General features: G+C 39.8%; 2 protein-coding genes across 2 annotated transcripts in view; one reads left to right on the forward strand and one right to left on the reverse strand.

Moving 5' to 3' along the window:
- Positions 1 to 7,810, forward strand: part of adcy8 (adenylate cyclase 8 (brain)) — an 84,302-nt gene extending 76,492 nt beyond the window's left edge. Inside the window, exons 16-19 of the mRNA XM_055228236.1 lie at positions 2,615 to 2,761; positions 3,283 to 3,375; positions 3,601 to 3,715; positions 5,010 to 7,810. Of these exons, the coding sequence (XP_055084211.1) occupies positions 2,615 to 2,761; positions 3,283 to 3,375; positions 3,601 to 3,715; positions 5,010 to 5,506 (852 nt within the window). The 3' untranslated portion in view covers positions 5,507 to 7,810. The remainder of the gene's footprint in view (positions 1 to 2,614; positions 2,762 to 3,282; positions 3,376 to 3,600; positions 3,716 to 5,009) is intronic.
- A 995-nt stretch (positions 7,811 to 8,805) lies between these two features.
- dnaaf11 (dynein axonemal assembly factor 11) lies at positions 8,806 to 17,199 on the reverse strand. Its single transcript, XM_055228628.1, has 12 exons — positions 17,190 to 17,199; positions 16,192 to 16,374; positions 15,346 to 15,423; positions 14,732 to 14,904; positions 13,969 to 14,135; positions 12,880 to 13,017; positions 12,615 to 12,692; positions 11,686 to 11,751; positions 10,053 to 10,122; positions 9,889 to 9,984; positions 9,417 to 9,508; positions 8,806 to 8,986 (listed from the first exon to the last, which is right to left on the reverse strand). Exons 1-12 carry the CDS (start codon positions 17,197 to 17,199, stop codon positions 8,806 to 8,808), a joined length of 1,332 nt encoding a protein of 443 aa, XP_055084603.1.
- Between the last annotated feature and the right edge of the window lie 291 nt (positions 17,200 to 17,490).

A 17,490-nucleotide genomic window follows, 5' to 3' on the forward strand; every position in this document is an offset into this window, starting at 1 on the left:
TAGCCCTTCCACACATAGACCAGTTCCAAACCAGGTCTAAACCAGGTCTTAACTGGATTTAAATAAAGTTTAACCAGGTCTCAGCAGGGTCTAAGCCAGGTCTAACCAGTTTTGAACCAGGTCTGAACCAGGTCTGAACCAGGTCTGAACCAGGTCTGAACCAGGTCTGAACCAGGTTTGAATCAGGTCTAAACGAAAATTAACTTGCAGCCCGTAGATGTCATAATTTTGCATGTGATTGTCCATTTTGCTGAACAAAGACCAGCTCCAAACTAGGTCTAAACCAGGTCTAAACCATGTCTGAAAGAGGCTTATAACGGGTCTGAACCAGTTCTAAATCAGGACTCTTGACTCTTGTTACTAGTATCTTATAACCTTGCATGTGAGTGTCCAGTCAGCAAAGTCCCATTCACTAACCCTTCCACACAAAGACCAGGTCCAAATCAGGTCTAAACCATGTCTAAACCAGGACTAATTTGTTGCTAATATCTTTGTGTGTGAGTCCCCTTCTCCGCTGCGCTCCACACAAAGGGGATACGTGGTGGTGCTCAACAGAGGAGCAGAGGATGTGGTGCTAATTAAAGCGATCAGATTAAAGATGCATGTGAGCAGAGGTGGGTCATCAGTACTGTATTATTCAGTATGGCTCATGATTATGGCTCATGATTATGGAGACCTGTTTACACACGCTCTGATTGGACAGGTCAAACAGGTCATGTGATCTTTTACACAGGTCAGAGTCTAAAATGACAATGTGACAGTATAGTAATAGTACAAGTAAATGCTACAAGCTAAATTTTCATCTGACTGACTGAGGTGGGTAGAGTAGTCAAAACATTTTCTCAAGAAAGAGTAACGTTACTTCACAATAATATTCTTTACGTTGAAGTACAGAGGTCTCTCGCTATATCGCGGTTCACCTTTCGCGGTTCACCTTTCGCGATTTTTTTTTTTGTGTATGAATGTGCATTGTGTTCTGCATCCTGATTGGTTAAGGGACATGCTGTGTCTTCTGTACAGTACAGATGTGTTCAGCCAAATTTACATAAATGTTTGATCGCAGTATAATTCTGAAGTGCTGTATGTTTGCAAGTTTTGTCCCAGACAAAACCCACGTCGATAAAACATTCTGCACAGACAGATTTCAGAAACACTTTGGACTGAAGTGTTTCTCTGCACGGAGAGGTATACCGCTGAAGCAGAGGGACGTGAACAACAAATTTAAAGCAATCATAGAGGAAAGGGAATATAATATACGAAGGTTTGAACTTTGAGAGTGTTTAAACAAGAGAGAAATGTGAGAAAATGTTAATGCCTGTCTAAGAAGAGTGTATAAAGTGTGTACTTGGTAGTAGTCCACATTAAGAGAGGATATTTTACTTCTGGGGTTTTAATTGCTAACAGCATATTTTGATCACCATGTTACCTTTCATTGTTTTGAAAAGTTTCAGTTTCAGTTTTCATGCTCTGCTCTCCACTTCACTCACTCCCCCTTCAGAGCGCTATCACAGCACAATCAGTGTGCATCTCGCTTATGACACTACTGCACATCGCACCAGGTTTGTGAAGTTGTAGTGTATTGCTTTGTATGATGCTTTAGTATATTTATGGAAAATTTCTGTGCAGGGTCATGGGTGATGTAGGCTTGTGTCATAGTACTGCACACCTTAAGGAGGGCTCAAATAGTGGAGAGACTGCTAAATTACTCAAACATGCATGCTTGTTCCCTTGTCAAAAACTTGCCTGAAGAGGTTTTAGATGACATCCATGCATGTTTGAGTAATTTAGCGATCTCTCCCGGGCCTTATTCAAACCTTCCTTACAGTTAGATGTAAGATTTTGTGCAATGCTGTGCTCACAAGCCTACATCACCCATGCTCCTACACAACAATTCTCCATAAATGCACAAAAACATGATAGAAAACTGTACAAAACAACTTGACAAACCTGATGTGATGTGCACTAGTATCATTAATGGGAGGTACACTGGTTGCATTGTGATAGCACTCTGAAGGGGGAGACTTAGTGGCTGCCCTAAACCTCCTGTATTCTGAAGCTATAACCAGATGCTTGGCAGGAGCATCTCATTGGGGCTGGTTGGAGGAGGACAAAATTGATAAACTAAAGTTCAATAAAAGGCTCAATGAATATTAGTGATTCAAAAGATACAACCATTTGTTTTGAATGGTTAATTATTATGGCAGAAGGGCACATTTTTTCATCACTCTGAAACCCATGGATACAGCTGGTACATACTGTCCTCTGGTGGTGGTACCAGAGAAGTACAGGCAGACTCACAGTTCATGGAGTGGGATTTATTTGATTGTTGGATTGTTCTTTCTTCTTTCCTGTTTTAGTGCCATTTTTGGGATTAGGGACTATTTCAAATTCTTAAATGTCCTTATGTATCCATGAGCAGTAGTAGTAGTATTAAATGTACTTGTATATGTTTTTCAGGAGCTGTACTCTCAGCCAAACAACATAGAATGAGAAGTAGCACTAACATTATATATGTATTTGTAGATGTGTTTTTAGGAGTTGTATTCTCGCAGTGGACGTGATGTTCACTTAGCAGTAGTAGTATTATAATATATGTACTTGTATTTGTGTGCAGGAGCTGTATTCTCAGTCATATGATGCAGTTGGTGTGATGTTCGCCTCCATCCCGGGCTTTGCAGACTTTTACTCGCAGACGGAGATGAATAACCAGGGTGTAGAGTGTCTGCGATTGCTCAACGAGATCATCGCAGACTTCGACGAGGTGAGCGGCACTTTCATGTGTTCACTCTACTGACATAGGCACCCTTCTAAAACTAAAGATTAACTATTAAAAATGCACACAAATGACTCTTCAATATAATGTAGATTAGGAATGGAACTCGAGGCACTCTGGTTTCAGTTTTACCTCTCTGGTCCTTCAGATTCAATCCTTACCCACTTTTGGTATGCCACAGGGTTCTGTACTTGGCCAACTCCTCTTCATCATTTACGTTCTACACCTTGGCAATATCCACCCAGCTATACCTTTCGAGCAAACCCACATCCATCCCTCTCATACTCCAATGCTAAAATCCAGTTGGTTTGAATCGAAAAGACCTCACTCTGAACTAAAAATGATGATGACTGATGTGTACTCTATTCTATCTGTGGGTTACAGCTTGGTCAACCCACACAGGCACAGGCTACATGCATACATAAAACATATTGTACACAAAATGAATCATGCCTCCTCTACGCATGACCTAAGCAGTCCACTAATACTACCCTTCTGTTCTCCTGCAGCTGTTGGGAGAGGAACGCTTCCAGGACATTGAGAAGATCAAAACCATCGGCAGCACATACATGGCAGTGTCCGGCCTGTCCCCCGAGAAGCAGGTGAGGGACACACTGCAGGGACCATACACTCTTAATATATGTTTAAATAATCCCTGCATGTCAGATGTCCTCCCTGCGGCTTCATAGGGTCTCATTCTGTATAAAACTGCTAACCCTGTAGTTTAGACTTCTACAAACATGTCCTGAAATGTCCCTGTGTGTCAGATTGTTGTGTTGTCCCCTTCACTGCTGTGACTAACATTGTTGTGCTTGTTCCCCTCACAGCAGTGCGAGGATAAGTGGGGACACCTCTGTGCTCTGGCCGACTTTGCCATCGCGCTGAACGAGAGCATCCAGGAGATTAATAAACACTCCTTCAACAACTTTGAGCTGAGGATTGGTAAGACAAACACACGAACGATACCACTTAAACTTTAAAGAACTCTCTTCCGATATTATATACTAGTACTGCATATTTGGAATGTAAATTCGCGTAAAATATTGGATTTCATACAACTGGTTATTTCCTAGAGAAATGGTGTACAATTGTGATGTTATTTTTCACAATGACTGGAACACAACATATTGGCATTGGGGCATCCCATAATAGTACCAAGTGGAGCTTAACAGTCCTACTCAATTTGAAAGATGAAAGAAAAATTACTCATTCATTTTTTCCTTAGACTTTTTTTTTTAATCCAATATTAAAGGGCCCATACTGCGCTATATTCTGATCCATGTTATAATGTTATTGCCTCATCAAAAACATACACAGAGTATTGTTTCTTTTCACCCATGTTTAACACACACACCTTGCATATTAAGGGAAAGTACTATGTTCCACCTTGTGATGTCATGTGGTAATACAGGAAGTGCTCCACTGTGTTTTTAAACTCTGTACACCTTCACAAGAGTCATTTGGATCATTTCAACTATGGAATTCCTTGGCTCTTCTGAACTAAAGGTAAAAGGAGCTGTTAACCTTTAAACAACAGCTTCATGACATCACGAGGTGGAACAGAGATGTAGACAGACTAATAATAAAAGATTACTCAAACATGAAACAAAGCACAACTCCACGTGTGTTTTTGATGAGGTAACAGCTCACACAAGTCAGTTTTGCGTAATATAGGACCTTTAAGAATTGAAAGATACCACAGATGCTAACTGGCTATGTGGTAACTCATATCCATAAGGTGGTTATTTTCAATTCAAACACCTGAAATAAGTGAAATGTTTAATAAATTAGTAGTTTATAAAGTTTCAAAAACAGATTTAAATATTATATTATAAGTAACCTATGTGGTCATTACCATATAGCGAGTAGCCTTGAGCAAACTTTCAAACTTTACTTATTTATTTTGGACAATCTATAGGAAAAATGATTGGTGGGTGGTCACTACTGAGCTCCATATGTGTTAGAGATATATATAGAAATATGTATAAAAGCAGTAACAGTGACAACACATCTCTCTTGTAAAAAATAATCAAAATAATCAAAAAACACAAAAAATACTGGGGAAAACCATCAAAACTGTCGCTATATATCGGCCCAAAAATATCAGCCATCAATTGCTCTGTATTCTAAACAATCGGTATCGGCATCAGTCATGAAAAAATCAAAAATACATATTGGTGTAGTTTTCTTTGTGTAGAAGTGAAAAATATTGACCTCCTCTGCTCTCCTCCCGCAGGCATGGCTCATGGTTCGGTTGTCGCCGGCGTGATTGGAGCCAAGAAGCCCCAGTACGACATCTGGGGCAAAACAGTGAACCTGGCCAGCCGCATGGACAGCACCGGGGTCAGCGGCAAGATCCAAGTCCCCGAGGAGACCTACCTGATTCTCAAAGAGCGCGGATTTGCCTTCGAGTACCGCGGAGAGATTTACGTCAAAGGCATCAGCGAGCAGGAGGGCAAGATTCGCACCCACTTCCTGTTGGGCCGCGTGCAACCCAACCCGCTCATCCTGCAACCGCGCAAGATCACCGGGCAGTACTCGCTAGCCGCCGTGGTCTTGGGTCTGGTGCAGTCGCTCAACCGGCAGAAGCAGAAGCAGATACTCAATGAAAACAACAACTCTGGGATCATGAAAGGACACCATTACAACCGCAGGACGTTGTTAGCGCCCGCGGGATCGGATAGCACAAGCGGGCACCACGCCGAGTCCACCGATAAAACCGAGCTGTCCTGAGGAAAGGAGGAGAGGGACAGCGATTACAAAAAAAAAAAAAAAAAAAAACACTTGAAGAGATGGCACAAAAACGGATCCGAAGCCAGGGATTTATGAGCAAAGCAATGTAGGGGAAGAGCGGGTGTCACTAAGGCTAAAGCTAAAGGCTAAAGTCTAAACGCTAAAGGCTAACTTATTTAACAGAGGCGTAAAAAAGGAGATAATGAAGATTTGGGTTATGGTTTGTGGTGGTGTGTCCAGTGTCACGCTTGGTTTTGTCCAGTGATCTCAAACGTCTAAATGACATAAATACATATTATAAAGTTCCCATATTATGCTTTTTGGACTTTTTAAGCTCATTTTGAGAGGCCTTAGCTTGGGTTGTGAACTTAATTTGTCAGATACTGTAATGTTGATCGTGAACCCGGAAGCAATGCTGGTGCAGTGTTGGCAGGCCAGTTGTTGTTAGCAAAAGTAGCCTGGGAAGCTAAGAATTCATGCTTCTTCAATCCTTTACAAAGACAAGTACTCTGGACACTTTTCAAAGTTCAAATGGGCGTGACTGACAGATGAATTGGCCAATCAGGAGCTATGTTTTGTCCTTTTGTATCAAAATAAACATGGCTGCCGTGCGTGTAAACTGTTAATCTGTTTTTAAAATTGACTCAGTCCCTTTACATTTATGTTTAAGCAGGAGTGGAAAGAGTACTGAAAATGTGTATTCAAGTAAAAGTTGTTGAGTACTATTTACTTTTTTTAGAAGGTCAAAACTTGATAAATCAAAAATTGGATATTCTCTGAGCAGGTGCAGTGCTGTTAGAAGTTTGTCGGTGTAGAAAAAGCAGAGACAGTCGTGGATTAGGACAATTAGGTACTACAGTACTCAGTTGCTTCTATGATTTAAACCTAATTACAATAATATGGCTAAAGATACAGTATAGCCACTGACAAGTACAAGTACAGGCTGAAAAATGTACTCAGAAATTACAATTACCCCAAAATTCTACTCAATTACAGTACAGTACAGTAAGTAAGTATTTGTAATTAGTTACTTTACACTCCTGTTTAAATGAAGAATTCACGTCACATTTGAGTGTATTGCAAATGGCTGGAAACAGTGAGGAGTGGGGCAGTTTAAAGGCCCTTTGTAACGTAGAAAGTTGGATTTAAACCGCCAGCGAGTCCTTTCGAGTTCACGATCTCAATGGTTCATGACACAGTCTCTCTTATATTAAATGGCTGTTTACGAATGAACAAAAGTTAGGTACAGGGCCTTTAAATGAGGCTAGTATCAGTAGAATCTGGTGAAAGTGTATGGGCTTTAAGGGTCCTATATTACATGAAATTGAGCTATGTTTGAATGGTGTTATCGTCAAACACAAACCTGGACTTCTGTTTGGTTTCATTCACACATGTTTGAGTAATCCTTTATATTAATCTCTACATTTCCAAAGCTCAAAATGCTCTTTTCCACAATCTCATGTAGTGGTAGTTTTAAGGTTAACAGAGCTACTTTTAGATTTTGTCTTGAAGAAATTGGCAATTCCAGGGCTGAAATCATCCAGATGATTCTAATGAAGGTATATGCAACTTAAAAACACAGTGGAGCACTTCTTGTATCACCACATGACATCACAAGGTGGGAGTGTTTTCTGTTTGAGAGAAGAACACAGCCGACACAGTCAGTTATTCAGGATTTGTATGTTAAACATGTGTGAATGACTCCAGGTCTGTTTTTGGCGAGGAAACAATATTATAACATCGATAAGAAAATAGCGTAATATGTGTCCTTTAAAAACACAGAGGAACACACCAGTATCCATTGTCAAATCTCAAAAAGGTATATAAAATCTGTTAAGCAAAATATGGGATCTTTAAGGGTTTGTTGTAGCAGTTTTGGCTATGATTTTCTCCATTTCAGCAATTCTATTCAACAATTCTAGCACTAATATCATGGGTTTGGGACCTTGTCTGAACAATGTGATAACACCTTGTAATTCGTAGGTCAGTACATGATTGTGAACAGCTCACAGTGGGCCGATTCCTTCAGATGCCGTGCCAGTCAGTAAGACATACAGGCCACTGGAGCAAAGAATAAAACAAAGATTGAATTTGAAACATTCCAACAGAACATTACCTCTGGCCCCACCCACTGCAATTGTTCGACCAATCAGGTGCCTCCAAACGGCGCCTCTATGAATGTTGCTTTTAAAACGGAGGATAAAGACTGTGCTGTTTCCTTTTTTTTTACACCCCGCCCTTGCCCCGCCCCCTCGGCCCCGATGTCCAATAACAATATTTATTTTGTATTTCTTTTCTATTTAAACTGACAATAAAGGGGTCTACTTTTCTTACGTCTTGGTTGTGTTGTTTATCACTTCAACTCATCTGATTTGAAATATAATCTGGTATTTTCAAAGGACAGACACAAAAATGTGACAAACTAAATCACATTTGAAGAGGCAGTGTAAGAAACAGAAATGTTCAGATCATTTCATAATGTCGACATAAAACTTTTGTCACTTGAAGACTTACTCATAGTTGAAAGAATAACAACTAATTTTACTCAAGTAAAAGTACTTTTACCCTATATAATATATTATTTAGAGTAAAAGTTACAGTATGGGGCCTGATTTAAAAGTAAATGTAATTTGAGTGATACGTCACCTATATTGACTTATATTGTCATAGTTTTTGTTAATGAACATTTTTTTACTGACTAAAGCTTGAATAAAAACTAAACTGTGATGACTAAAACTATGACTTAAGTACAGATATAAATGAAAAAGGGATGAGTAAAGACCAGATCTATGCTCTTGCAATTTTAATGCATTCAAATACCAAACCATTTAAACTCTCTGTCTAGAGAACAAATCCAGTTCTACATGTTGCAGAAAGTCTATGAAGCATTGCAATTTCAAATCTCTTGTTTGGTCGACAAGCTTTTTTATATTTAGTCAACTATATTTCAAAAATAAATAATAATAGTCACAAGACTAAATAAAAATCTGTTGTCAAAAAGACCATTGATGGATAGAGTATTAAATTGTACTCAAGCAAGAGCAAAAATACCTCAGAAATTACACAAAGTAGCTTTCCAGGAATATAATTCACTGTCCACAAAACATGTATCCTGTGGCCCTTCTGAATACTAAAAATACAAAAATTGTAAGCAAATAATTTTTTAGCAAAGGTGACACGACAATAAAATACAACTTCAACTATTTTATTTATGTACAATTTCGGAGAACATCTGACATTACCCCATAAACAAAAATCCAGTCCAGTCCATGTTAAATACTTATGTCTTGAGCGATGTCCTACATGAGAGGCGGGACATCTGGGTCGTCCACAAACTCGGGGGACACACTGGGCTCTGATTGGACAGTTGTTCCTCTGGTCTCTAGAGGACCCTCTCTGCTGTGAGGACGCTGGACGATGTTTGTGAAATCCACCCGTCTGCTGGAATCTACTTCCAAACTCTCATGGGCTGAGCCAGTCCTATAATACAGTGCAACTCAATATGAAAGTATTCTAAATATTCATCATACAGTTTATGATTGGTTTAGAGGGAAGAGGGGCGGGGTCTGGAGGACTAAAGTGGACAGTGAGAGTGGAGGATGGATGGGGTCTGCAAGTGTAAGTGGCTGTAATCAGGGCAGTCATGTAGTACTTGATACTGCAGTGACCTATGAAGGTAGCATACCTTCAATTTTTGACTGTTTTTGACCATAAAGTTGCAAATTGACCTGGTTGTACTAAAAATGCCAAGAAGGATCAGGACCAATAGCCAATAGTATTAAAATCATATACACGACTGAAGAGCAAACAAAAAAAGTATATTTAGTGTTTAGTTTAGTCCCACTTTAAGGAGTATTTGTGAATTTTTGCTGGTTGACATACAATATGACCCAGGCTGTGTGGCACTCACCTGCTGCTGTAGTCCACGTGCTCACCTGCTGCTGTAGTCCTGTGTTTGGGGACAGGAGGCTTCTGTTTCTTCACTCGGATTTCCCCTTCAGCCTGAAACAGACATTCTTAATTACAAAACATTGGATATGATGACCAAGTTATAATTTGTTTGTGTTTTGGTTCTCAAGATGATTATCCAATCAGAACGCAGAATGAGCCTCACATGAGTCTTTCATTTGGGTTGCCAGTTTCAATGCTGAAATCCAGTTAGTTTAAACCTAAAAGAACTCTTTGATTTGAATGGTCACTAATTCTAATTTTAGTGTAGAGAACTCAGCACTACTTTCAGTATTGCTCACCTTATTTTACTTCACATACTGCTACATGACTGGTATGAAACTAAACTCATTAATCAGGTATTACCGAAGCAAACAAAGTCATAATTTCATAAGTCATAAGCACTTTATAAAATGTGTAGTTATCGCAGTTACCCGGGGCATGGTGAGGACAAGGTGCCCTGTGCTCTGGGACCTCTGAGCTGTGGAGGCATCAGGCTTTACTTCAGTGGGGAGCACCATCTGGAACACCTGCAACCACCAACACATCATCAGGCTAATCTAGGATAGAACCAACTACGAGCTCTTCACCATCTCACCTTCCCTTTGACCAGGACTCGGGCGTAGTTGGGCTGAATATCCACGTCTATCAGAGAGGTGTCCAAGTGTCTGAGAGGAGACATACAAACTGATTTTAGACAACTTTTTAAATGTTACATGGTGGAATGATACTTACTGTCAATATAAATGATATCGAGAAACAATTTGTGAAGAAAAGTTGAAAAATACGTTGAGATTACAGGATATACAGAGCTCTATATTGACAACATCACACTACAGAGAATTCTATCCAGAAGTTCAGCACAATTTACACACAGGAAGCTTTTTCTTGATGCTTTAAACATTATATCAACAAAATAAACGTGTTTTCTGTTATATTTCTTTGTCAAATAATATTTTCTGTACATTAGCCCCAGTGTAAAATATGCTTGCTAGGTAACAGTTACAGATGTCATCATTTCTAACCAGGAAGTAAAATCTGAAATTAAAAAAATTGAGCAAACTGGGAAAAAACTGTAACATTTTTGGTAAAATCTGAATTATAATGATCTTAACTGTGTTCTAGTAAAATGAGTACTCTAACCTGTCTAAGGCACTTTAGCTGCCAAAATGGGGAAACTAGCAGAACTGTTTTCGGTTGAAATGACTTAAAGCCACAAGATTAATATAGCAATTTATGGCCTGGTTAATCTTCTGTTCAGTTATTTCACTCAAATTTACTTCTACTCTAATTTTAGAAAGCTTAAATTGGAAATTCACTTGCAGTAAAAATACTAATTATATATTTATAAGGGGATGCATGCTAATCACGTTGGTGAGAGTGAATAATATCTCAGCTTTGTGCCACTGTGATTAAAACAATAATTTCACCTTTGTTCGTTCTGCTGACAGAGAAGTGTTTCATGTGGATAGATCCAATTATAGGGATATTTACCTTAAACCAGGTCAAATATCTGCCTTTTGACAGTAAGGGAAAATTCTACTGCTCTGCTATATCAATAATAGTAACAGACTATTTAAAATCAAGGTATGTGTCTAACCGGCAGTGGTGGAAGAAGTACTTCATTTTGGTAGTACAGAAGTACAGGAGCAAAATAACTGTCCATACATCTATTTTCTTCCGTTTATCTAGAGTCACAGGGGCAACAGTCTAAGCAGGGACTCCCAGACTTCCCCCACCTCAGACACTTCCTAACTCCTCCGGTAGGACCCCAAGGCGTTTCCAGGCCAGCCGAGAGACATAGTCCCCCCAGTGTGTCCTAGGTCTTCCCTGGGGCCTCCTCATCCTGTCTCTAAGAGAGCACCCATCCACCCTGCAGAGGAAACTCGATTCAACCACTTGATCTTATTCTTTCGATCATTACCCAGAGCTCATGACCATAGGTGAGGGTAGGAACGTAGATTGACTGGTAAATCAAGAGCTTTGCCTTTCGACTCAGCTCATTCTTCACCACAACAATCCAATACAGCATCACTGCAGGCGCTGCATCGATCCGCCTGTCAATCTCATGCTCCATTCTTCCCTCACTTGTGAACAAGACCCCAAAATACTTGAACTCCTCCAGTTGGGGCAGGGACTCTCCACATGGGTGGGCAAAATAACTAAGTAGAAATAAAGCTATCACATGAAAAAGTGAAGTACAGTCCTTTTACTTTTGTACTCCTGCTCACCTGTAAACAGCCAGGTCCAGAACAATAGTGTTGTTCTCCTCATCTTCAGTCAGACAAAAGTCCAGCCTAAGGCAGATAAAGGGTTAACATGAGGGCTTTGGGAGCTGACAAACATAATGAAATAAGGTAACAGGTCTATATAGGATAGATTAAATAAGGACTAAACCAGGACTAAGCCAGGATTAAAATAGGCCTAAACTATAATATCCATGAAGCACTAAATTCAATTACATTTATTTTTTTTACCAATGTTACAACAGCTGCAATGGCCTCACAGGGCTCCACAAAAACTGTCGATATGACAAACAAGCAAGCAAGGTCTAAAGCAGGTCTAAACTAAAATTAAATAAGAACTAAAGTCGGCCTTAACCTGGTCTACACTGGGTCTATACCAGAAATAAAGACAGATCAAACCAGGGCTAAACTCAAACTAATCTGGAACTAGACCAGGTCTGTATCAAGACTGAAGCACGTCTAAACCATGATTAAGTAAAACTATAAACTGGATTAAACCAAGTCTAAAACTGCATTATTAGACAGTTTAAAGGGCGGATATTTTACTTCTATGGGGTATTAATTGCTAACACATAACATATTTAGATCACTATGTTACCTTTTATTGTTTTGTTCCTTTGCTTTCCGTGCTAAGTCATCCCCCCTACTCCACATCGCATCAGGTTTGTGAAGTTGTAGTGTGCAGTTTTGTATCATGCTTTTGAATTTTTATGGAGAATTGTCTTGTGGGAGCATGGGTGATGTAAGCTTGTTAAACACTTAAACATGCATGGATGACATTTAAAATCACTTCAGATATGTTTTGATGAGGGAACAACATTATAACAAGGTAGAAAGCTAAAAAAAAAGATTTTGTATAATACCCTCTGTAAAATAGAAATAAGTATTCAAACAGCACTAGAGCAGGTCCTCACTTGGGCTCGTTGGCGTTGAGCACTCGTCCGTCTGCAGTGATCAGGGTCCGAGGAGGAGGGGGCTTCTTCTGAGCGTCCCTGCAACACAAACATACAGTCAATAAACACACATTTATAGTTTTCATCTTATGCTTTGTTTAAGTTAAGTAACATTTTAAGTTACACATAAAAGGAACAGCATTATGCGTTGTGTGGAATGAATGAAAACTGATAACAGAGTAGTGCTTTTAGAGGCGCGTAACGATGTGAGGTTTTGGGTTCTTACTTGTCCTGGGCCATGCGCCTCTTCTCCAAGTGTCTGTGAGCTGCCAGTCTGGACTCAGGACTGAAGGAGCATGGAGTCTGCCAGAAGTCCAGCTCAGCCTGCTCCTCCTGCTGTGTCTGCTGCTTCTGCTCTGCACCACTAGAGGAAGACAAAACAAAGCAAGTGCTAGACTCAAGTAATATGGGACAGACAAAAGGGAGAAATGAATGCACATTAGCAGGTAAAGGGTCAAATCTAATGACAGTTTGCAGATAAAAAGTTTCTTCTGCAAAGAAATGTATGATTAAATTGACTTAAAATATTAAGAAATAGACAGGATTGGCCTCCCTCCCATCTCCAGACAGCTGTAAAGTAGCTGAAGATCTTAGATACTACTGATGCATACATTACCAGTCAAAAGTTTGGACTCTCATTGTTGTTTTTTTTCCTTTATTTCTTACTTTCTACATTTTAGATACATACGGAAGACATCAAAGATAGGAAGCAAGATATATGGAATTATGTAGTAAATAAAAAAAGTTAAATAACTGTACTAAATATGTTTTATTTTTTATATTAAAATCCTCAAAGTATCCACACGCCTTCTCTCAATGAGCTTCTTGTTGGAATTTCCTGAAATAGTTTTCACTTCGCAGCTGTGCCATGTCAGGGTCAAGGAATGCCAAACGTGCAAACCAGGATTCAAAGCAAAGGGTGGCTAAAAATGCCTTCTACAATGTAAATAATCATTGAAATAAGAATGAGAAAAATGACTGAAAAAGTGTCCAAACTTTTGACTGGTAGTGTAAATCGGATTTCTCTCAGAGTTAAACCTAAGCTCACACTGTAGTGTTACACTATAGGACTTTTTATTGAGGTAGAATATGTTGAAACTGTTATTCAGACTTACTGTGTACTTACTGTGTACTGTTGATGTCCGTGTACCAGCGCCCATCAAAGCCTGGTCTCCTGTCCTTTCCTTTCTGCTCCTTAGTCTTCTCCTTCTCTCTCTCAGTCTTATCTCCTTGCTCCCTCTCTCCCTCCTCCCTCTCTCCTTCCATTTCTCCTTGCTCTTTCTTAGCCTCCTCTCTCTCCCTCCTTTGCAGGTACCCGCTCTCATCATTCTCTCCCTCCTCCTTCTTAGCCTCTTCCTCCTTCTCTCTTTCCCTCCTCTTCACATACTCTTCTTCCTGTCGGTGCACCAGAGCCCTGATTTGGTCTAATCCTTGAGCGGCTCTGAGTCGCTCCGAGCGGCTGATCTCTGTGCCATCCAGAAACTGAGAAACAAAAAAGACAAACCTTTGTTAAAACTCATATATCACAGATTAATGGTCCTATACTACACACATTTATTGCCATGTTAGAATGTTGTTACCTCATCGAAAACATGCCTGGAGTTGTGTTTTATTGATTAATCTTTTATTATTAGTCTGTCTACATCTCCAAAGCTCAAAACGATCTGTTCCATCTTGTGATGACATGAAGCAGGTATTTTCAAGTTAACAGCTAACCTTGACTTTATAACTGGCAATTCCAGAGCTAATATCATCCAAATGATTCTAGTGAAGGTGTTTGGAGTTTAAAAACACAATGAAGCATTTCCTGACTCTATTACCACATGACATCACAGGTTGGAACAGAGCATTTTGAGTTTTGGTGATGCTGACAGACTAATAATTAAGGATTACACAAACATGTGGGATTGAAACAAAACACAACTCCAGGTCTGTTTTTGAGGAGATAACAGCTCTCTAACATGGCTTAAAGCTCACAAGCATCAATTTTACGTAATATAGAACCTTTAACTTAAAACCCCAGTATAAAGGCCCCAGTAGGAAGGCCGAGCTGTGGTTGGTGTGCCCAGAATACTGACCTGCAACTGGGGCAGAGTGCTCACCACATACTCCCTGTAGCCCTGGAAGTCTGCGCAGGGGTTCCCCACCAGGAAGAGTTCCCTTAGGTGGATGTTATGTGTGAGTGACTGCACACTGCTCAGATGCCCCACAAAGTTTATTGTGAGGTCCAGCTTCTGTAATGACTCACAGCCTGGAGAGAGGTCATATACAGAGGTCACAACGACTGTGAGGAGAACACTAAACAGCAACTCAGGTAATGTAATTATTAAAATGACATTTAAAGTGTCACTAATAATATTTAATTGAAGGTTTGATTAAAAAAACACTTAATTTAAGCCATCGCATGCAACTTTTTGACAAAAAAAAGACTAAAACTAATTTTGGTTGTGTTCATTGCACTGAAAAACATGTCTCCTTACCTACAGCACATGACTCACACACACTGAAAACAGGAATTTCAATAAATGCTCCACTGAAGGGCTTAAAACATTTCCGTTTGTGTTATGGTCTAGAGGGCCAACACTAGAGGGCCAACACTTATGACTAATATTATTTACAAAATGTGGACTAAATGCATTATCTAAAAACATATTCAATCATCAATTGAAATGTGGTCCAAACAGATCCTGACCTTCCAGATTCTCTATGAGCTCGATGTTGTTGAGAGCCAGGTTCAAATACTCTAGCTTCTTCAGCTTCCCCACGTTCTCTAAAACACAACACACAGTCACACTTTGTTGTGGTTTTATAACACAACTTATGATATCCTGATCATTATAATCACATATGTGTTATGTTCTGATGAGGGTCATGTTAAAGCCAACTATTGATGTTCAAAACAATCACTGACACACACAGTGGAGTGACCAAAAACTGTGCCCATGTAAAACTACAGTGTAAACTGTAAACTACAGGCATAAGTCTGTATGTTATTCCACAGTAAGGCTTTAAATTTCTCTATCTTGCATGTAATCGATTACAGGACTTGCTTGCAAAGAAAAAAATACACACATTGTGAAGTCAACTGCTTGTTCCCATAGATATCTTTTTTCATAGACAAGTGTAGCTTTCAATCCTTAAGTAATGCTTTTATAAATATGATGAACCTTTGTACTTCTCTGTCTGTTCCTTAAAGTCCCTATGTGGAACTATGTAGCCAAAAAATCATAAAAGAATTTTGTTTTTTTCAATTTGGATGTTTTTATTGTACAAAAAAGCACAGAAAAAATGTGTTCCTACTGTGAACGGGCTTGCATCTCCACAAGCCTGACTTATTTGGCCTGCAATAGGGCCTCTTCCTGCTTGTTTCCATGGAGATGTTGTTTCTCTGGATATAATCTTTCACAGTATGACATAACACTATCTATCTCCATGTAGAATGTTCCAAAGTTTGGTTTAACTTTCTGTTTCCATGGAATCATGCAGGAGCCACCTCCAGAAAGCTAAACTCTGTTTTTAAGTCATTGTTCAGACATACCAATGGTGGAGATGAGGTTGTTCTGCAGGTAGAGGATGCGCAGCTGTCTGCACCAGTGCTCCAGGTGCTGGATCATCTGGATGTCCTGCTGGTGCAGAGACAGCTCCTCCAGAGAGAAAAGCTCCCCATCATTATGCTCAGCACGCCTCCGCACCAGCTCCTCTGTGACTGGGGACAAACATGCTCAAGCTCAAGCTAATGCACGTGAACCAGAAAATTCAAGTCTGACACACAATTTTCTATAGAGATAATGATAATGATGGTAGAAGCACTAACAATGAACAGTTTATGATTTGTAGGATAGTGATGCATCATTCCAAATGTAGGTACGCTTTTGGATATGAAGTCATGCCCTACTATTGTTGATAATAACTGTTTTGTCTAGACATTTTCCCTTTATTAATGTTACAACAAGGAATTACTCACAGGTTGCTCATGATTCAATACGACACACCATGCATGGCTCACAATACGATAATATCACAATACATAATGTGATTATTGATACATTGCACATGCAATATAATTTTTTTAAGGATCTGATCATTTTTACAACATAATGTCTTTGTTAAACCACTGCCTGCACTATGGAATACATTCATTCATGACTGAATGAATGAATGAAACATTTAATAGGTTATGTCAAATGTTTAATGTTCTTTCTCTAAGTAACAAGATTACAAAATAATTTTGTATAGTATTTGTATATTTATTTATCAGGATATATTCTGTTTTAAATGACAGCCTCAAATACTCCTGAATTAAAAACAGAGCCAAAGTAATAACAGCCTCCAAACAGAGCTAACTTTAGCCTTTGTGCTCAGTAGATCCATGGCCCTGCTGCACGTTAGCTAACGTACCACGTGCTGTTTAAAGGGGCTTTATTAACTGCTGAGTCTAGGAAACATTTCTATTATTTCACTCAGTTCAAAAGTTAGTAAGATAAAATAAAGATAATGGAGTAAACTTTGCTTAGAACGAGAGCAGAGGTTTCTTACTGTGCACCATGGTCCTGGGTTGTTGTGGGGCGTTGCCGTGGCAACAGCTGCCTCCGCCGCACGTGTCCCGCACACAGCCCTGTCTGCTCTGTCTGTGGACCGTCTGCTCTGTCTGTGGACCGTCTGCTCTGTCTGTGGACCGTCTCCTCTGTCTGTGGACCGTCTGCTCTGTCCGTGGACCGTCTGCTCTGTCCGTGGACCGTCTGCTCTGTCTGTGGACCGTCTCCTCTGTCTGTGGACCGTCTGCTCTGTCCGTGGACCGTCTCCTCTGTCCGTGGACCGTCTGCTCTGTCCGTGGACC

Source organism: Periophthalmus magnuspinnatus, chromosome 17, assembly GCF_009829125.3.
Source record: "Periophthalmus magnuspinnatus isolate fPerMag1 chromosome 17, fPerMag1.2.pri, whole genome shotgun sequence".
Classification (NCBI taxonomy): Eukaryota; Metazoa; Chordata; class Actinopteri; order Gobiiformes; family Gobiidae; genus Periophthalmus; species Periophthalmus magnuspinnatus.